Source organism: Camarhynchus parvulus, chromosome 2 (assembly GCF_901933205.1).
Source record: "Camarhynchus parvulus chromosome 2, STF_HiC, whole genome shotgun sequence".
Lineage (NCBI taxonomy): Eukaryota > Metazoa > Chordata > Aves > Passeriformes > Thraupidae > Camarhynchus > Camarhynchus parvulus.
In genome coordinates, this window is record NC_044572.1 from 115,689,772 (window position 1) to 115,712,466 (window position 22,695).

At 38.4% G+C, this 22,695-nt stretch overlaps 1 protein-coding gene across 3 annotated transcripts in view; it reads left to right on the top strand.

The window, feature by feature from the left end:
* The window catches only part of NKAIN3 (sodium/potassium transporting ATPase interacting 3), a 338,372-nt gene that overhangs the window by 156,329 nt on the left and 159,348 nt on the right, over positions 1-22,695 (top strand). For all 3 annotated transcript variants that reach the window (XM_030967335.1, XM_030967318.1, XM_030967325.1), the window contains exons 2-3: positions 1,729-1,866; positions 12,288-12,368. In XM_030967335.1, the coding sequence (XP_030823195.1) occupies positions 1,729-1,866; positions 12,288-12,368 (219 nt within the window). The remainder of the gene's footprint in view (positions 1-1,728; positions 1,867-12,287; positions 12,369-22,695) is intronic.

Below are 22,695 nucleotides of genomic sequence, written 5' to 3' on the forward strand. Positions count from 1 at the left end.
TGCCTTCAGTGCTGGAAGTGTGATAGGACACATTCAATTTATTGGTGCATGTGAAGGCCAAAGATGCAGGAGGGTTTCAGTGAATGTCAGGGCAGAGGTGACACTCAGCAAATCCTTGTCTGATTTGACAGCTCCATCTTCTTCTTGCTTGCTAATGTCAGGGCTTCAGGAAGACACATTGTCTCTGAAAACTGGTGGTCTCTGAAATTTTTTAGCTGTTTTGCTGACCCAGAAGATTTCCACTTGTAATGGAAATGAAAAAGTCTCTGGTTCTTGTCATGGATGTCATAAATGCCTTCCTATGTGATACAGGACTGTCATTATGCTGTTGCCAGGCCATAAACTGTAGGTTCTGACTGTGCCAAAGAGCTTTCAAAACTCTTTATTTACCATCCTGCACATGGGATTTGGGGCACCCTTGTGTTGTACTGTGTGATTTTTCATTTATATATGCTGGGTCAGATGTTTAGCTGATAAAAGTCAGCTATATAAAACTTCACTGATTGGGAAGGAGCTGCACCAAGTTGATGATTCAACTTTTATTAACTTCATTGTTTAGATTTATCATATTTATTAAGCTCAGCATAGAGAATATGGTTTTCATGTCTGCTGTGATGGAGACTTTTTGTACAGAAAAAATGGATTCTGCTCTCAGTGACACCTAGCCTCATCTTGCAGGTGAAGATTGAATCTGGCCATAATGTGTAAAATGAACTGGTTTATGTGAAATACCCACATATGATAATCCTTTGGTTGGTATTCATAGAGCCATGCTTGCTCCATCTGTCTCAGTTATAAATATTGTAAGTGCATATTTCAGTAAATTTTAGGGCTTGTAACAATGTAGTAAAATCAAGTAGATGTTAATAAATTCTAGCAAGCACAGAAATTCTGTTGTTTCTCAGTAGGTTTCTATTTAGCTGCTCAAGATTATCTTGCTACAGCTGCAAAAAATATTGAACTAAGTTTAAACTCCAACAAAAATGCTGCTAAGAAAGTTGATTTTCTATGTTTAGAACAGTGGATTGGATTGTCAAAAATGAGTAGCAAATGTGTTTGCAGAAGAATTTTATATCTGCCTTTTTCTTTTTTGTCTAATGTTCAGAAATGCAGAATTACCTAAGAACCACATGCTGATGCAAAGATAAATGCTGATGCTTCTTGGTTTCCTCCTTTTCCACACCCAACTTAATCCAGACCCAAAATGCCATGAGGACAGTGGGAGGAGAGCTATTGGGATGCCACCATTTTTTCCTGATTTGTAGTTGCCCAAAAGTAGCAGCTTTTGAAGAGCACAGATGGCTTGTTTGGCTGCTGGTTTTGAAGCAGTTTGCTCTGAGGTCTTCCAACATTTTCTACTGCCTCTCACCCTCTGAGCCTACGTCTGTGCCTCAGGAGCTTCCAGCAGTCTCCCTAATTCCTGCATTAAGGAACCCCTCAGATCACCGTGGCCATGTGTGGGACTTGTCTGGGCCTGCTCTGCCCTTTTGGCTTTCAGGTTCAGCTTTTACAGATTGAGGAACTTGCAGTTGAGTCTTGTTAGGAGTAAATCTAAGAAAACAAAGACATGGGGAAAGGAGGGAGTGTGATGGGTTTTCAGAAGCAATAGCAAGGTTTGCATAGCTTTGCTCTCTCACTGGTGAAGCCTTGTACAAATAAAAAAATATCAAATATTCTGTCCAACCCATAATTAAAAAGTGGGTGTTCTGTTTATGTGTTTTCTTACAGCTGGCAGCATTAGAGAGACAAATCTTTGACTTCCTGGGTTTCCAGTGGGCTCCGATCCTTGGCAATTTCCTACAAATAATAGTTGTCATTTTGGGTTTGTTTGGAACCATCCAGTTTAGGCCTCGATATATAGTCGTGGTAAGTCTCATTTGTTATATTTCTTTTTGTTTTTTTGCCATAAAACCTGTCATATTACAAAGTAGAATTTTCTTGGTTTCAAAACACCAGATGGTATTCCTGCAGAAACTGTACAGGTCTCCATGTCTTTTTGCAAATTTAGGACTACTAAGTGAATTTGTTTGAGATTTTGGACATTATCAAAAACAGGTAACCTGGAGAAAGTGCTGCCGAAAATATGACTATGGTACAAGTTAATTAGACTATGTAAATAAATAAAGTACAAACTGTTCTTCTTTTTGTAACAGACAAGCAGAATTGATGGTGATTATAAAAAAAATTGCAATGACCAAGTTATATTTGACTACATCTTTCTCTTAAGCAGAGAGGAGCAATGATTGTAGAAATTTCTTTGGTCCTGTGGCCCATGGGTTCCAAAGAAGTCTCCTTCTCACTTCCACGTAATTTTACTAAGACCTGTATTCATGGCTTTGACCCTAAATTATTGTAAATTCTTTCTGATGCTTGTAACTTGAAGCTTCTTAGTTTTTTTTTTCCCATGTTCTCAATATAGCCAGGAATAAAAAGAAATTTCAAAGCTGTGAAGTAAACTGCCAACAAAAAAAAAATCTCTTCCTCCCCCACGTTCGTTTTTGAATGTAAGAATATTATGTCTTTACCTGGTAATGGCTGTATTTGGAACATTTTGGTTGTATTGTCAGTAATGGATTTTAAGAGGCTGAAGTTATCTTTTTCCTCACAAAGGAATGAAATAAATGTCTGCTGGGGAAAACTTGTTAAACAAATACTTTAAAAACTTCATGTTTTCTAGTCCAGCCTGGAATCCTGTAATTCTTTATCATGTCTTAAAAGAAAAAGTAAACAAAAGTGCATCCAAGTTTACACTCATGTTAGCTAAGCTTACAATCAGACTATAATGAATTGAAAATTGATTGATATAAAAACCAGCACTTTTATCTGTTATCTGTGGTTGAAGAACTGGGCATCCATGAATTGATGATTCACCTTTCTGCTTCATGCTCTCCATTTTATGCATAAGAACCGAGTGTAAGCATCTGTAAAATTATGCAGGAAATTCATGTCTAAAGTGCAACACTACAAAATTTCTTGCCCCTCAGGTTCATCACTGCTGTTCAATGATGCAAGCTCTGTTTAAATTTTCAAATGAAATGCAACAGATGTTGACTGTTTCTATATCTTTTCCAATGTAATTGAACATTTTAGGCTGTGCAAAAGTTGTTTTAAAGTAGAGGTAGAAAACCATAATTAAAGAAAGAAACACCTCCCCAGCAAGGTACTTTATGCTGCTTTAAATGAACTCATATTCTGATTGATCTTTAAGCATATATTTAGGAGCTCTAGCTACAGTAGGTGCCAATACTCATTACTGGGGAAGATCAAGGCTTTAGAGCCCAGCTGGTCAGAGTACAGTGTTAATAATGCCATAGGTCACAGGTTTGATCCCTGTACGGGCCATTCTATTAAGAGCTGGACTTGATGATTCCTTCCAGCTCAGAATGTTCTGTGATAACACACTTCATCCCATCACCACCTCTCTGAGTGATCTGTGATTATATCCTTACTCAGGTAGGATTTACAGTGAAGTAGGAGTAGTTTGAGCCAAATCCTGAAGTCTGAAGGGAGTCTGTAACACGAGGTGTCTCTAACTGATCTCACAACTCAACACCAGCAGAATAGGGGGGCTGTCATGTCTTCCTGTTCCCACTGTTCCCTGACTGAACACTTCCCCAGATCCTCTCCCCCACTTCTGGCAGGAGTTAACTGGATCTGCCAGTAAGTCAGTTCCACTTCTAAGCTGTCAGAAAATCAACCTAGCAAAAAGTGGAGATTTTTTGCTAAACTGGTGACCTGAATCCTGTCTGTGAGGTTCCAATGGTTGCCAAGGTTGGCATAAGACAGGGACTGGGACTGTATGTTTATGAACAGCAATGTGGAGGTGGAGGGGAAAGGAGAAGTTACAAGACTTCTCGTGTGGCTAGCTCCAAACTTGTCAGCTTAGCCTCATGCCTGGCCTTGCCCCCAGGTTGAAGTCAGTGAATACCTCGAGCCAGCATAAGCAAAACTCCCTTTGCTCAGCTGCTGCCTTCAGTCCCTGTGCTGTTCCTCTCTTTGCGCCAGCACAGGTACCAGTTCAGCCACTTAGTAAACTGTCAAACCACAGCAGATCCAAGTTAAAAGCAACTATTTTCTTTACTGGTGTTAATTTAAGTGTAGGTGAGCTCTTTGATGTGCTTTGCTTGTTCCAGGAGATGGGAGAGGGGAAATAGGAAGTAGCAGCCAGAGGAAGGAGAAAAGTGCATGGAGTCTTTCCACAGCAGTGCAGGCTCACACCACCTTTAAGTTCTTGTTGAGCATAGCCTGAGGATCTTCCAGTCTATATCAACACATGCTCCCTAGAAGCTGAGCTTCCTAGGGCTTTGCCAACCACAGTTTAGCTTTGTCCCCAGAAGCTCCAGAAGGAGTCAGTGGTACTGACAGTAAGACCCCTACTAGTGCCACTGCATACTGGTTGTATTCACTAAGGCAAAAGTCACAGTCCACCTGTAGACTTTTACTGCTGACTTTAAAGTCAGTTTAATGCAAATCTTCAATAGTGTCCTGAATTTCAGCACACAATGTGGAGAGATTCTTACCAAGGCTCTGAGTAGTGAATTGGGCTTCAAATTTATGGAGATTCATGATATCCCTCCATGTTCATAGGTCCACTTTCAGCCACATCTAAGTCCCAGGATTTGTTAGTGGTTAGCATCCCAAGAATTTGGTACTGTTTCTGTGGCTGAAGAAGTATTTTGAGTCATGCTTTTATGTACTCTTACGTACTTTTCGGATTTAGATTAAATTTAGTCCAGTAAAGTAACTAATTTCTTCAAGAAAATTATGCTAAATGTCCATTGTCTTTTCCAGAAGACTTCCCTGGAAATCAGCTTCATTAATGCAGATGATCCCATCACAATATTAAAAAACTAAACTAAAGAGAGAATCATGTCAGATACAATGGTTTGCTTCTGTAAACTGTCTTCACAAAATTAATCTGGCATGTGTGCATGCAAATTGTCCTCATGATAATCTGTCATTCTCTGATGGTGATCTTGACTTCAGCTGACCTGCTCTAGAGCCATTGTTTAACCACAAGAGAAAGTTTTTAATCTATCATCTGTGCGATGAAGTCTGTGCCTGAAGGTTTCCCTGATAAGTGAAGTTACACAAAATCTTTCACTTTGTCATCTTATGCTGCGTATGTCATGTTCAATCTCCTCAAATTTTGAAATATGTAAGGAATGGGAAAGTAAGTGAATAAATGTAATACATTCAGGGCCATAATTTGAAGCACATCTATACTGCAGTAAAATATGAAAGTGCTTCTGTGGGCACAACCTGAGCAGGCTTTTGTTGCAGATACTTACAGCCAAGAACTTCAGTGAGGGCTGCAATAGAAACTGATAAAAACAATAGCAGTTGCATGCTTCTGGCTCTTCCAGTACCATTGAACCCAGTATGGCCAGTTTATCACTAGGATTTATTGACCACATAAGCTGCACCATAAATGTAGTCATTGTAGATTAAAAGTCTGAATAAAGAAATTAGTTTGAGTGATATAAAATTTGTCATGAGAGCTTTCTACCAAAAAAAAGTCTTACTATCTAAGAGCTGCCATGCAGTGGCTGATACATGAGGCAACTCTGCTGAGATGGAATTCTTATTCCAAGTAGTTAAAGATAGTGGTTCATGTTCACTGTATACAGTCCCTCAGATAGAGGACTCTATGGGTGGTGATTCTGAAATAAATCTGGAATTTCACTCGCTCATACTTAAAATGCCAAGTCCTCAGAGCTTAGGAAACAGAGAGAGAGGGAGTGACAACATTGACTCCAAGTGTCCTAATTAGTTTAAATCCAATAATTATTTCTAATAGGTTTTGTATTAATTAGTAATTTAGATAAATGTTGTGAACAATTTGTCCTGTCACTAAGCGGATGTGCTATTTTCAGTATTTGAATGTTTTGTGACTGAATTAAACCTGTGCAAAGTTCCCAGGGGGCATAAAAGTGCAGAGCTGATTCCTAATTTTCCCACATTAGCTCATTTAAAACTTACCCAAACATTTGCAAAGAAGAAAGAAACAGCTGAATTTCAGTTCTTACTATGCTGTTGCACTCTTGTCATGAAGCTCCAGAGCTCTGCTGTGATGTGTTTCCTTGCTCATGCTTTTCTTTTCTTAACAGATCTTGCTGTCACCAGCAAGATTTTCAGGCTGTTAAAATTGATTAATGATGATGACAGGATACTTGTTAAAGCTGAGGATCTTCTCCCTCTGCTACTTCTGATATGGGACTTCAAAAGGCTTCTGAATGATGAGTCATATAGCTAAAATTGCAAAAGCCAGGCTCAAAGCTGAAAAAAAAAGTTAATAAATAGCGAGGAATGGAAATAATACATTTAATACATTTAAAAATACATTTAAATAGGGAGAATCTATGATGGAAATCGCTACTTGCCTTAATGTATTCCATTAAATAATATGATATTTAGGCAATGTATATAGTTGAAAAGGCAAGAAAGAGTTTCTTAAAAAAAGCCCCAAACAAATAAAAAACCAGGACAACAGAAGAAAGGCTGTATAGGACATTTTATTCAGTATTCAAGCAAATGTTATACAGACAGTGAAAACACATGTGAAATATTTAGGCTTCCAACATTACTTGTTGAATTATCCTTCCTGGATAATTCAACAAGTCCTGTGTTGTTACTGCTCCATCATACTGATTTATGTCACTCCCCTTGCCATCTTTCATAAATATGGCTAATAAGACTCTGCAAGTACTGATGCCAGGTATTACAGGGGGATGATTTGACAACTCAGTGGTTGCTCCTTTCCCTTGAGGTATCCTCAAGCCAACATTCATTCCCTCTAATGCCATGAATGACACTGTCACAGCAGTTGCTGCACTTCAGATTGAAATGTGCTCTTGAGACAGTTTATTCATTAAAGCTAAACTTATCCCACAATCCTTGTAATATTCAAATTATAAAATTACCTTTTTTCTTTTCCTTAACCAGTTGTTCTTGTGATGTTGTGTCCATCCAATGCAATTGTTTTAACTTAGAAATGTTTGTATTTCACTGATACATTAAATGCATCTCTGCATTGGTTTCAATATGATTCTAGAGTAAAGAGGTTGTAGAGTCAAATCTCACTGTTGTAGACAGGCTGACATTATGAAAGGGGATATTTATTAGATGTTTAACCTGTAAGGTTTAGTGAGTACTCCCTCCAAGTTATTGGTAAGGCTTCCTCACATCACATAGTATACAATCATTAGTGCAAAAGGCCAAGAGCAAGAAAAAAATATAGTCCATCATGGGGAGAAATAAGCAAGGATTATGGCCTGGTCCTAGGTCCTTCCTCTAGAAGGAAACTGTTACAAAAATGTCCAGGTGATTTTTAAGTCGTGCATCATCTCGGATATAAAATAAAAATACCAACTCTTCTTTTTGATTCAATCTGTGTGGAAATTTCCTTTTTCATGCCAGATGTGGTGAGGGTTATGACACTGACTATGAGGCTAGCTGTCATGGTTTGACACTGGTACAATGCCAGTGCCCCACGAAAATATACTTCCCTGGTGTTTGCTGTGAGATGTGACCAGGAAATAAGCAAAGCAGGCCTCTAGCTTAGAAAAAAAAGGTTTATTAACTAACTAAACTACAAAAGGGAAAAAAACCACACACACACACATACACACACACACACACACACACCTGGAAAATGAAAACTCCACAAAAACATTTCCTCCTCCCCCCACCACATTTCCAATACATCTTCCAAATTTCAACTCTCCATCCATCACCCTGTAAATACTCAATTTCAGTCCGTCAAGAGGAGAGGAGTCCTTCTTGGGGCCATGGTGACCTCTTTCTTGCATGCCCAGCGCTCTCACCACTGTGCATGGACCAGAGCTGCTTCAAGGGTTGTCCTTTTAAGGGTGCTTTGACCAGTTCCAAAAAAGCACAGTCTCTCACTTTTGGGACCTCTTGTCCCCGCCATACTTGTCTACCCCCTGGGGCCGGGGGGTCTCCAAACTGAACCCTCTCAGTTCTGAGCCATCGCCTCCCCCCTGCATGCAGCCTCTGTGTCACAAGGAAGCATGGTTCTGTCCATGGCTGTACAAAAAGAGTCCAGCAACCAGCTACTAAATCATCTCTTTCCGGCCTCTTCTTTACTCTCCCAGCCTCACTCACTGCTCCGACTGTCATTCACTTGCCCATTTCCTCTTTATCATCCACTCCATCTCCCCTCCAGGAAAGGTCCAAATGCTCTGTGAGGTCTTCATCGTCCAGAAAGGGGTTAACAAACTCCTGCACGTGGCCAGGCTCCTTCTCGCTGCACTCCCCCCTTCCCCCTCCTTCTCCACAGCCGATATCACTTCAAGGCCACAGGCCTGTACCAGCTTTCTCTCTCTCATCTTCTGGCTGGGGTGGGGTGGGGGGCTGCCCAAATCCTCTCGGGGCCTCTCTCCCTCTGTCTCTCCTGGGGGGGGCTGCCCAACGCCTCCTGGTGCCCCCCACCACCCTTCCATCCTGAGGGGTCAGGCCTACCTCTGCCAGGCCGCAGGTTTCCCTCCCCTGCCCAGCTCGAAGCCGGGCAGGGGAGGCCTTGCCTCTTTGCTGACCAGAAATCAAAGAGAGAGCTCCCAAGGGAGTGCTCTGCTTCTAACCCCTGTGTTCTCAGAGGCGCATCCACCCTCAGTGGCCAAGCCTGGTGTCAATTTTAGAATCTGAACACCTATTGGCCTCTGGCCACTCCATTCCCAGAAAACCTGTTTCCTGTAAACCCACGACACCAGCTGAGCTGGGATGGTCAGGATGTGGGTGGCCAAAGAATTGCTGGATGTGGGGAAGTGAGAGTGAGCAGACCCAGCAGGATGGACAGGATAATGTTCAGGACACAGAATGGGAGAGGTTAAATGGCAGGTCAGATCATGACCACAGATTAGGTGCCTGGGAGGGAAGTGAAACCTGAGGGTCAGCGTGGGCCTGATGTCTCAGACCTTGACCATTCCTACACTGAGAGAAAATTGCATGCATGACTTGTCCCTTCACGCAGAGGATGGCCACAGAGAATTTAGACTGTTGCTCTGCTAGAAAAAATAAGAAATCTGCATCATGGATCTAAGTTACACCTTTTTAATGACTCAAGCAGGTGTTAGTGTGATGCCACTTAATGGAATATTGCTTGGTGGTTTTGGGTTTTTTTAACCTAAAAGGTATATTCATATAAATTCATTCAATACATATAATGTCAGAAAGTATTACAATTTTTTCAGAAAGAAATACTCAAAATTTAGAAAAGTTGCTTTTAAAGCCCTTTTCAGTCTTACTTTGCAGTCTTACAATGATTCTTTTATATATTTGCAGATTTGAACTAGATAGACACCTACTAATTCTTATATTTTTGCCTCAGTTTCAGTAGAAAGGATAGATATTTGGGGGTTTTCTGGTGATCACAGATGTAGAATAGAAACCTGATTTTACAGAAAGCAGAAGACAATGGGTAGAGTGAGGCATGTGCTACAGGAAAAAAAAGATTGCTTTTGCTGTGAAGGCTGTGCTCAGTAGCTGAGTTTTATCTCTGCTCTCAACCACTGAAACCTATTTTGACACAAAGTGAGTCACTTCAACAAAACCTGTCACGTGCTTTGTTTTCCCCTTGCATTCTGGATTCTTGTCTTGAGACCTTTTGGTCTGATTTGCACAAGTGCTGCATGTTCAGCCACAGGGAGCTGAACACTGAGTTTATAAACTCAGTGTATAACCTCAAGCATTCTGAAAAATGAACTCTTAGGGACCTCAAGTTGGATGCTTATAATGTATGAATATTTCTGAATGTAATCTCTGCATGTATCAGAACATCATTTGCATTCTGAGAGCTGTATCATTCCCTTATAACATAAAATAAATTAGTTAATGTTTGTGCAGCTCTCACACATTACAGTGATGAGCATCTTAGTAAACCTCATGAGGAAATTAATATTCTGTCCTCAGAGCAGGATCTGAGCCACAAGGAGAAAAGAGGAATTGAGTTAGCTGTTCATAAAATGTGTTAGGGGAGGTAAGATCTTTTAAAATAGAAAGATATCTATGATGATTTTACTGATGTTTGGATTGTGTTATACAGTCACAAAATAGAAAAATTAAGTTGGCATGCATAGTCCAAATTCTGACATTTCCTAATTTCTCGCTCTTGCCTTTGCTGTCTTATAACCTTTCCTTAAGTACCTATAAAACTATGCAAGGAAAGAATTTTCTCCTTGAATATCCAAGAAGACAATAACTTTCCTACTTAAAAAAATCATATAGTACTAATTACTGAATGTAATGTAATTGTTATGTTTACAAAGCAAATGGATCTCAAATTTAGATCTCTGCCGCTCAGTGAGTGTAGGAAGAGCTTCTCCATACACAGCAGCTGGGTTTCAAGGTGCACACCTGCTTTGCACCTGCACTTCTCTTTCAGTAATCCTCACGGTGGGGCAGGAACCAAACTTGCCCTAACTGTGTGAAACAGCATAGCCTGGCCTTGGAAAGCAGGCTCTGGCAGTTTCTGCCTGAATAGTACAGCATTGGTGCCTATGGGACAGAATGAGGCCATTAACAGATTTGGCTTGGCCTGGCAGATCAAATAGAATTCCTTTTGTTGTGGTGACAGATTTAGTTCACAGAGAAATAAAAAATTCTTTCTTAAAAAGGAGAATACTTCCAAATAGTCTAAATTCTGCTTTTTACGTGCAACTGGAATTGTGTGAGTTGTTCATTAATTTTGAACTCTCTGCACGTAATGTTCTAAATATAAATGCTAGAAAATCAGTAGTTGATGATGGCATCAAGTTACTACAAAGCCAACAAATGTAGTAAAAAGTGATGTGCTCTAGGTTAGTCATATGAACAGTACAGACCTCATATTGCTCACAGACCACAACAGCTTTGTCTTTTTTATAATAACCCAGCCTTCAGCTGCCACACTGCCCTTCTCTGTAAGACAGAGGAAACCGCCCAGGAGTGTTACTCTTGTTTTGGTTCTCAGTGACCTACTTCTTGGACCATTACCCAACTGCCTACTTACCTCTGAAGAAACTATATTAAAGCAGTTGCCCTTTTCATGTACAGAAATGGCCCAATGCAGGGGGTAGTAATCAAGGCGGGGAAAACTTCAAACCTCTTTACCTGAACCTTTCATTGTACGTGACAGGGAGAGGAACGAAGAGGGGAACAAAACCCAAAACTGCCCAAGAAGGCCAAACTGATGGCACCTGTGCAATGCAGTAGTTCAAGATGTGGAGCTTTAATGATTATATTGAAGAAAACAAGAGGTACTAATCCTTATCTGGTCACAGCTAAGTAGACTTGCAAAAACTCTTAGGAGTGGTTTTCTCCGCTGTGAAGGCTCCGAGTGTGTAAATGTGAGGTGGCAGTGCTGCTGCTCACTGCATTTGTTCCAGTGGATGCAGCTCCAGCATGGCTGCAGGGACATTTGGCCCATCAGAATGAGATGCTCCTGAGGTGGAGTACCTGGAGAGTTCCTTGGGAATACTGTGCAGCTGCATGTCAGTAAACAGTGCATCCATAGAGAAATGGTGCCAGTCTGTTGTGCTAACAGGTAAAATGCAAAAGATGATTTGAAGTAGATGAATTAATGTCCCATTCATGCTATGGGTGCTGTATGAGTTCAGTACCATGCTGGAGAACCCAGGAGAGGTATATGGGTATGTTAAACTGTTAAGTGTGCTTTTTTCGATCGGACTCTTGGCAAAAGGCTTGGAGAAGTAGCAAGCTAATTTTAATGTAATAAAGTATGTTGTACTGTGAAAGATTCTCAAGAGATCAGATTTACACTTTACCTATTTGTTTAAAAAGAAAAAAATCTAGATTACCAGATCAATAGGTCTGGGTTTTTCGGTGGTGAGGTTTTTTCTTGTACCTTTCTTCATAAAATTTAAATGTTATTTCAGTAATATTTACTTATTTAAGGTATTTTGCTTATCTGAAATTTCCTTTAAGAGAGCTAAATTGTGATTTAAAAATGACTCAGAGTTATCTCAAAACCAGTCAGCATTTTGGACTTAATTGATATCAGTAGGATAGTGTAAAACTGTAAAAAAATAAATCTATTTTATTGGTATTTATTTAGTACAGCAATGAATATTGAATTTGTAATTTCCGGTGGTTCTTAGGGGACTTCTGCAGGGGGAGCTCCTTTTCTGAACTCTATGTTCTTGGCTGTTCCCAGAAGAACAATGCTTATTGATATCAGTTTTTTATTATTGATCTGCTCAGTATGAAATCGTTTCATCGTAACGTTTTATTTTTCTCTCTTTCTTGCTCTCATCCGGCTCTGTGTTTAGTACACGGTGTGGACTGCCCTGTGGGTCACCTGGAATGTTTTCATTATCTGCTTCTATTTGGAAGTAGGAGGGCTCTCTAAGGTAGGTCACTTACCCTTCTTCAGATTTATGGGAGGGTGTCTCAACAGCAGGACTCTCAGATTTCAGAAGACTGCAACCACAGAGGAAAAATGTGGTTGTTTGAACATACAATTTGATCTTCAGAGTTTCCCTCCAACAAGAACTGTAATGTTTGAACTTCTCCCTGCTAGTAAATAGACACAGGTTTGAAGTACATGAATGCAATGAATCTGAATTGCAGTTGCCTTCTGAAGTATCGTCCCAAGGTGAGAGGTGGGAAGGTATTCAGTTGTAAATTTGGGGTCCTTTTTGATTGTTGAAAAGCAGGCAGTGTCATTTTGGTTGAATTTTCAAGTGTGTGTAAAAAGTGTGAATTTCCAAGACTGCTTTGAGAGAAAATTACTAAGAAGGTTAATGTGATAACTTGCTGATCAAATTGATCTCACAGTGAGAATGTTAATTCTTTATAAAAAAGAACAAATGGCAAAGGGTGACTTTTGTCACATCTGAATAAAACTTTCCTTTATATGACACTCAGTGTTTTAGGTCACTAATTCTTTATTCAGTCCTCTGATTAGAGCAGAAATGTTTGCTGGAATTGCACATCAAGAGATGTGGGCTTGTTCAAGGTAGCATTTATGTTAGCATAGGTTATGCTCAGCATTGCATCTGCAGGGAATTTCACACAACACATGCTGGTTTTTATCCTCCAGTTGGACACAGATGATGCAGATCTCTGTTTACCACATTTACCACATTTAAATGATTCCAGGCACAGTATGCCCATGGCACATGCTGATCCCAGCATTATTAATAGAATAAATGTCACTGTTACTGGTTGTAGATTTAGTGACTTGAACTGCATCACTGTTAATTCATGCAATGCTTTTAGAGATTGCAGTCCTGTGCAGTGTGCTCTGGGAATACCCTGCTTGAGCAGGGAGGTTGGACCAGATGATCCACTGTGGTCCCTTCCAACCTGACCCATTCTGTGAATTTTTGTTTACTCCACTCAGAGTGGAACATTTATGAACTGTGTACTTCCTAGCATTAAGCTAGGATTCCTAGCTTGGGTGGACAACAAACAGAAAACTGATGAAACCAATTTAATAAGAAATAAGATTTCATTTACTCAATAGAAATTCCATTTAAATTTAAGTGTTCAGTGATAGGTTCCTTTGGCGATAAAATTTCATAATGAAAAGCTGCAACAGTTTATTTTTCCTTCAATTATGTAGCTCATGAGAAGTTACAGTTTTGATAAAGAAATTAGTACACTTCATAGAGGATCAAAATAAATGATCCTTATGGTGTGTTCTGACTTAAAAATCTATTAGATGAACAGAAGAGCAATGCATAGAAAAGATGAATAGCCAAATAATTGTTCATTCTTATGACACAAAGAGGTTGTATGCTTTTATTTAGTTGGGTCATGTCTGTTTTTGTAGTGACAATTATATTTTATGTATAAGGAATATATTTATCTGCAGGCTTAGGAAGTGAAGCAAAGCTTTTAGTCTGACCCTTGAATTTGTTTGCAAACGATTCTGATCATATGCTCAGTTAAGAGGTTTATAAATCAGCAGGTATGAGTTGAAATCCTTCATCTTCCAGTTTCACTTCTGTGTTTAAATTTTTGCTCTTCTTACTTAACGTGACAAATCACAATGCAGAAAAATAGTAGCAAAAGTACTACCTGACAGTTGACAAAATTCCCTTTTATTAGGGCATACTTAAGATAATCTCAACATTTTTGTGGAACTTTTATCTTGTGGTTTATAATTACATTTAAAAGGTGTTTTTCAACAAGGTGATAGACACAAAATTACTACTGTGGAAGTTAACTGCTCTAATATAAATTATGCCAAAGGTATGAGTATTGAGACCAACTTAGCAGTGATAGAATTGAGAAACTTTTTCAGTACATCACAGAATTTTGGGTCTATTTATTTGTCTTTCTGAAAATTTTGCTAAATATGACGAGGCCATTAAAGAAAGAAAAAGAAACTGTATCTCTGAAATGAATACAGATTGATTACAATTTTAAACTTCTGTTGACGTTCTATCAGGGAAAATTGTGTTGCTGTCTGACAGGTGACTGATTTCTCTTGGCTTGTTTGTTTTTAAGCAGTACCATGTTTGCATTTGCTGTGACCAGAATGAGTTAGCTATTGGTGGTGTCCCATGAGTTTATTAAGTCTTCAATCATGAAGGCTTCTGAAAATCCAAATTCATACAATAATAAATGGTAATTTTAATTCAATATCTACCCATGGAGCATGCATGCAACACAGACAGACTTTTGAAATGGCATAGTATAAACCTACCACTATTGAAATTTTGTTTAGATCTTATTTCTAAAGTGGGGAGGAGGATCTCCTTTGAATAGTCACTGTTTGAATTCTACCAGGAAGTTCCACTGCAGTTAATGAAAAATTTGAATGAGAATAAGAAGGACATAGGTAATGTAGGCCTGTTTACTGTGAAAGTTTGAAACATTTTCCCTTCAATTACCTTCAATTATAATTTTCTTGATAAACTGAGCACCTTCCCAATAGCTACAGTATGGTGATTAAGGCAGTCTCCTGGGAAAAGGATGATATAAATTCAAGTCATCTTGGGTGCAAAAGGGAAATAAACACAGCTCTCCCACAGCTGCTGTTGTCAGTAGAAATCTAATGAACAACTGTTTCCCCTTTAACTGCCTTATAAACAACATAGAGGTCAAGATCCTTCTTCACTTACATTACAGATGCACAAATAAAATTGTAATGCTTTTGTCAGGGCTAAAGAAATTTTATTTGATCAGAAATAAAATAAATATACCTATATACACCTTTTTTATTAGTATTCTTTTTTTTTTCTGATTTTAGCAGCAGTGAAACTACCCATATGAAATAAATGAATTTTGCCTGTCTGTTTTTCATTTACTACTTTTCTGAAATTGGAAACATAATTTTTAGTGTTAACCATTCCATACAAGAGAAACAAAGCTGTTATTATAACATGACCTTTTAATTCTTCACTGCAGGATGACAGTTTGCTACATCCATACATAAGCTCATTAATTGTTTTGATCTCATTCTGTCTTGAAATGAAATTAAGTTCTAATTGTCACATTCCAGAGTATAGCCATTAAAGCATGTAGACAAAAACACAGATTGTTTTCCTGAAGTTTTGTATGTGCTTAAATATGGACCCCGTAATTTCTAATGTGTTTAAGCCAGCCCTCCATCTGCAGCAATACATGGTGTTATGTATTCCTGTACAAAGGAGTCTTCATCTGTTTAGAGTGTACAGTTATTAATTCTGTTGTTACATCCCTCAAATATTTCAGATCCGGTATGAAAATAGGTATATTCCTTTGTATTTCAAATTTTTTTTGTAGAACATTTTTATACTGCTTTTGTATTTGTGAGTTACTGGCATTTCTTTCCATGTGTTAAAGCCTTTATTTGGTAAATGTATAGCACCGTTGTGGTATTGTGTACACATTTCCTGTTGTTTCATATGCCTTACCTATGCAGCTGGGGAACATTGATGAGCTCTTTTCTTTTTCAAGGATATTTCTGTTTGTCCTGCATGGCTTTTCCATGGCACGCTTCTTTGTTGTGAACCATGCCTCATTCTGGATTTAAGTTTTGCTCTCAAGACTGAGCTCTGTGTCAACTGACTCTTCTAATTTTTTTGGCCAAGGATTTGCCTGACACGCAGTCATATATTCAGTAGGAAACTACTTCTAAACACCTTATGTTTGTTATCTTGTCCTTCGTTTTACACATTGAGCGAATGTGAGCTCTCTGATCTGCCTGTGGCACCAACTTCATTAGGCTTTCTCCTGGAGCCAAAGGAAGTTTTGCTTATGTAATTTAATGAAACAATACTTTTTCATGTGTTTTTCCTAGTAATATTTACTTTGGTCAATGGATGATCAAAGTTTGTAGGGCTCCCATCCAGCTTTATTAAGCTGGAGACAGAACTGTAGGCCAAATTATTATATGGATCTGTAGTTTGAGGATAGAGTTATCTAAAAATTAATGATTTCTTTCATCTGAGGAAAAAATGGACTAATAATTTACTTATTAAAATGCTGAGATGCTGGAACCCTAGTGCTCTTTTCCAAACAAAATGTAGTATGTCAGAATGAGAGTTAATTATGTGAACTTTATACTGGCTACTTGTGAAATCAAATTTATTCCATCTGGTGCATGTCAGTCAATCCTTAATTGTTCTGCAGTTATATCTAATCATCTCAAATGGAGTAAGTTAAGCTCAGAGCCAATGCTAATTTGTATTAATAGAGATGTTATGGTGTATGCTTGGGCTTGTGTCTTTTTTTTTAATGTGAAATGAGAGCACTGGTTGAATTTACATTAACAATATGAAAGAAAAGGTGATTCTCTTTATAACTTGTGCTGATGTAAGTGGAAAAGTATTAAATACAATACAAACAAACAAAACAAACCCATTATTTTAGTTTAATTATCACTGTAATTAACTCCATAGAATTACCCACTCCAAAAAGCTCAGAGAGGAAGTTGGCAGCATCCATAAAACAAGTATGGAAAATCAGTAGATGGAGGATAAAGGACTTAGTCTAAGCAGAGGATAGGTCATTGTGCATCTATTCACATGTAAATGACTTTTATGTGGAGGAAGAAATAACTTGCTGAGCATGTGGCAAAAAAGATTTCGTTGGAGGTCAGGAGAAGCATTTTAAAAATAAAGGCACTGAAGAGGATCTAAAGCTGTTACAAAGCCTTAGTAATGGACAACTCTTCTACTGCAGTGTTTTTGATCCATAGAAACAAGCCTCTGTCAAGATAAAACCCCAAGTGAGTGTCCATGAATGGTTTAGAGTAGGAGTGTTTAAATTCAAAAAGTTAGTACAAGTTGAAGACTCAAAACTTTATCTTAATTAAGAGTCTTAAACATTTCATCATGACTTATTCCAGCTGGAGAGCTTGAGGTATGTCTGGCTTTTCTCCCCAGAGGGTGTGTAGGGACACAGAAGATAGGAGACCCTAGTGAAGTCTCCTGGGAGGCTGACAGTGGGTTTTGGGTGGCACAGGTAGGGTTTTACTGTTCAGCTGTATGACAACAAGAGGGATGCAACACTGCCATTGCTGCTCACTCTTGGTAGAGATTGTATCTCTGTTACAGACAAAACTTGTGTGCTGTCTGTTCAATTGATGGATTTTCAGTTGAACACAAATCACTGCCTTCACTGGGAGCAAAGCAAGATGATAACAGTGCATTTCTTCACTGCTATACATAGTGTATACATTCATGTACAGCTCAGCTGAGAATTTCTTCCCACACACCTCTTGTTCATCATCACATCCTTTTGATCACCATCTCTCTTGGGAGACTGCACACCCTTGACTTGTAACTCTCCTCGCTACTGTGTGTTCATTTGCCCCAGGTGATGCCATCAGCTGCTACCATCTGAGGTGTGCACAATGATGGATCATGCGCTGGATGTGGCTGTAGGCCTTCTGCAATTTCTAGACATTACAAATTACTGATTTTATAGCAGTAGTTAAATATAATCTCTTCTGAGCATATTCACTAGTAAAATTCAACTTGCAGAAATTAAACCTAATGAAAAGGTTGGGTTTGTGTCTTCGAAGTTTGGACCCTCTCACCCTCTCCTCCTTCCCCTACCTTATTATTCCCAAAGGGTTTTAAAAAAATTTTTTTGTAAGTAATACTCCAGAATCTTCTCTGACATTAAAAAAGGAGGAACACTAATCAAATAGTACTTTAGTAAATAGAATTAAGATAATATAAAGCAAAACCAGACCAAATATAAGTTTTAATGCTCGCATCATATGATCCATTTAACTCTCTTGGCCTTTACTCTTTCTTTCAACCAGCTCTCAGAAGTATTTTTTTGGTTTTTTTTTAAATGTTTTAGAAACTGTTCTAAAAAAACTGTTTTAGAAACAGTTCCCTCCTTTTAGTTTTTCTTGTGCCCTTTCCTACAGTAGAAGCTCCACTGAAATGTGTTTGCTAAAATATGAACTTCTAATATGACCTTCCTTATTCAAGTTGCTCCTCCCATCCTGCTGCTCTCTCACTATAAAAAGAAATAATCTCCAGGTTCCGTTGTATTTAATACTTTTCCATAATGTTCTGCTCAAACAGCAACCTTTTGAATTTTTAATTACTTTGGCAATAAACCTGGAAACCAATTTACTGTGAAGTTATGTAGTGTAATGTTGAACAGAAACAACACTTCAGCACTTCAGAATAATGGCTCTGTCCTTGGTTGGTGTTAGGTACTGTTAATCATACATTAAGGTGGTGTTGGGGTGCCTTTCAATGGTATTTGCAAACAGTATTTTTTGTGTTGTGTTAGGCTGAGATCAATACGTGCAGGAGCAGAAAATCTGGTGGTAGTTTCTGTATAGAATACAATGACTGTTTCCATGAAAAGTTGGAGAAGAATTAGCTATGAGCTGTGAATTCACAATGATGAAGCTATGGAAAATAGAATTTTATTTTTATTTGCAATTTAAATTTCTCAGACAAAAAGGTGACTTACAAAAGATGACTAATATGTGCTCTGTTAAAAAAAAAAGAAAGGAAAAGAAGGAAATTGAAGAGCAAAAAGGTGTGAATCTATTGTAGCTGAGGAGACTTTGTGGCTGTTTAGCTGAAGAGACTTTGATGTTCCAGATTTCATGTTCCAAAACTAATTTGTTGTTCAGTCTGTCTAACTCTACTGTGTAAAGGTGTTGCATTGTGTAAGGGCTAATAAAAAATATGCTTCTTCTTGAAAAGAGAATTAACATGCACCAGCTTCATGGCACTATTTGAGCATAAGGTCATTCTGGGAAAGAACTTATGTAGAATAAATGGGACACAGACAAATGCCAGTGAAACTGCAAAATGTGTCATTCTGATGTTAATTAGTTTGTTTAGGTGATACAATCACATTGCTGAACAACTTAATCAGGAGTACATTCCAGATGGTACAAAAATTGAGTTTTATTCCTTTCAGGTGACATTTACAGTGCTTCAATTTATTATATAAAATGAGCATCATTAAAATGGGTGTTTGAATCAAAACTGGTTTTCTTTTATAACCTCTAATGAATGCAAAATTCTGATGTTGATATCTGGAGTGGTGGATATCATCTTCTTCATTGGTTTAAATAACTGAGGTAATATCTCCGTGGGTTTTTTTTTTAATAAGGCATGTAATACCATTAATATGAAATGGCTCTGGGGATAATGGGTATGATATATCTGCTTAGCTAAGAGCTGCACAAACAAATTTATTAATACAAAGATCACAGTCATATTTGTTTGAGTTTATTGGTTTAATTTCTAGGATCTTGAAGTTTTTTAAAAGAAAAAAAAAACCCTAAAATGTCAACTTATGGCGAGGAGGGAAGTAACTCAAGTCTCTTGCAATATTTCTCCAATGAGACCTTTGGATATGAAAAGTATTCCTGTGCTTCAGGAATCCATGCTGCAATGGCTAGAGATGCAGAGAGGGTAAATCCTGCATGCCTAGGGTTGGTGTCTGAAGCCCAGGGCAAAAGGCCCGAAAAAGGCATGGCTATTTACACATAGAGCCAAGAACATACAGAATAAGGAATGAGAGAATACAAGATCAAGAAGGAGCATCTAGTCATCTGTTCTAATCTTGTCTTTCTGAAATAAGTTGAATTGTTCATGGAGTGAGAAAAGGAAATTTCCCTGAATTGTGGTTTGGTTGTAAACAAGTATGGCACTCTCACCTGCAGGTAAGGGTGAACCTAGATCTCATTACTCAGGGGATTATTTTATCTACTTTTTGATGTTTAGATATGTTTTGTAGTGATTATTATGCTCTTTTTGTAGAAATGGGAAGGCTGTTGCCGGTATTTCATTTTCTTCTTTGCAAATGTGATGCCCTTCTGATAAAACAGCAGCGAAAGATATTTTGATTATTTCTTTAATCATATTCTTGTTTAGACATTAGATCAACCACATCTGCTAGCTATCCAGCAGCTTCTAACTGTGAGATGAGTGGCTTCTGTGTGGACATTTTTGACCCATATCTAAAGCAGTATACTTATTTTAGTGCTACTGCCAGATCTATTTCTTGCCCACCAAGGTCAAATTTATGGTTTTGATAAAACTTCTATGCAGTGCTTTTACTGCTGTAGTGTATCCTTTGGGATTTCAGTTCCAGCAATTGCCAAGTAAGGACTCCTTCCTAATTATGGGCAAATCTGTCATTTCATCAGTCTTCTGATGAAGATTTAATTATTTAATTGATGTATAGTTTGAAAACCATTTAACAGTTTTGAAGGAAGTTTCACACTGATTCATAGGTTGTTTGCTTGGGGTTTTGTCTTCCATTAGAAGACAATGCTTATTAAGAAGAATATGTAATTTTAAGTAAGTTTTTTTGGTGGTAATTTGCGCATGAGACAGTCTTAGACCTTGATGAGTGTACAGGGCATTTGTTGTTGATGACAGTAGAATCTGAAAAAGTTATTCTCATAAATTGTAATGCTGAATCTCATGGGATTTTAAAGCATGCTACGTGTTTCTTATGGGGCTTCATAACTGTAAATCCTTGAATCACTGAGGTTGAAAAATACTTCCAAAGTCATAAAGTTCAATCATTAACCTAACACTGCCAGCTCCGCCATTATACCATATCCCCAAGAAACACATGGACACATTTCTTGAACATTTCCAAGGACAATGATTCCACCACTTCCCTGGGCAGCCTGTCCCAATACTTGACAACTGAAGTAATTTTTCCTAATATCCCATCTAAATCTCACCTGGTATAGCTTGAGGCCATTTCCTTTTGCCACTTGTTACCTGGGAGAAGAGATCAATCTCCACTTCACTGCAGTCTGCTTTCAAGTAGTTGCAGTGCATGATAAGGTCTCCCCTGAACTTCTTTTTCTCCAGCTCCTCATTAGACTTGTGCTCCAGATCCTTCATTTTTGTTGCCCTTTTCTGGACTCACTCCAGCACCTCAATGTCCTTGAACTGAGCAGCACAGAATTTAACCCAGCACTCAAGGTTTGGCCTCACTGCTGCTGATTAGAGTGGGACAATCACTGTGCTGGTCCTGCTCACCAAACCATTTCTGATCCCAGCCTGGATGCCATCGGACTTCTTGGCCACCTAGGCCAGCCTGGGCACACACTGACTCAAGTTCAGTCAGCTGCTTACCAGCACTCCCAGGTCCTTTTCCACTGGGCACATTTCCAGCCACTCTGCCCCAGCCTGTAGAGCTGCCTGGGGTTGCTGTGACCCAAGGGCAGGACCCTGCACTTGGCCTTGTCGAACCTCATAAAAATGGCCTAAGTCCATCAATCCAACCAGTCCAGATCCCTCTATAGATATTACTTAGATAGATGTGTTAACATGGGCTTATTTTTGAATTGGAAAAGAAATATAAGAAGCAGGTTATTGTTTATAATCTCTAGATGTCATCCAGGTGACTGCTTACATCCTTTGGGATACATAAACTCTAATTTAGTGGAAAGCAAGGAAGAAATCTTGTTTTACTTTTCATAGATCTACATCTGACAACCAAGGAGATTTTTCCAAACTACATCGGTAGTCATATCCACTCAGAGTTTTCCTTATTCTCCATTCTTTTCCAGTGTCTTGTGATTAGATGTACATAATCCTGAACTTTCTGTGTTAACATCCTCCTTAAATTACTTCTTTCCAGGAGTTTGGTGTTGTAATTTTGCATTTTATTTTTTACAAAAACAAACAAACAAACAAAACCCTATGTAACTGTGGTGTTCCTACCTAAAACTGACTTTCAGCAGATATTTCTAAAGAGCAGATGGAAGAAAAAAAATTTGCCCTTCAGCTCCTATTAAGTGGTTTTATTTGGCGGACAATATGGCAGTGTCCCTGCCTTTACTCCCCATATTAATTTCTTTTGAAGGCTTCAGCAAACAAAAAGCTCTAGTTCAATAGAATAACCTTGGGTAGGCCTTAAATGCATTTCCAACATGTCTGTTTCAGCAATCTTTTCTTCTTTTGTAGAATGATTAACATTTGTGTTGTGTTAAATTGTCTTAATTAGAAGAAGATTTTTGATTCTCTAAGGTCGTAGGAACAATTCTCGTGATTTTTGTGGTTTGAATCTTGGAGCAAGTTTACCTCCTAAATTTGGTTTTCATCTAATAATTTATTTAACCTCTATAAGGTGAATGGGCTTTGAGAACTACTTTTCAATTGCACAAGGGAATTGGAGGGATTGTTCCTTGTCTAGGTTATTATACTCTCTTTTTCAGCTGTCCTTCAGGGAAATTCCTTGCTTATGTTGATGGTGTGACTGAATTTATTATTCATGAGTATCAGA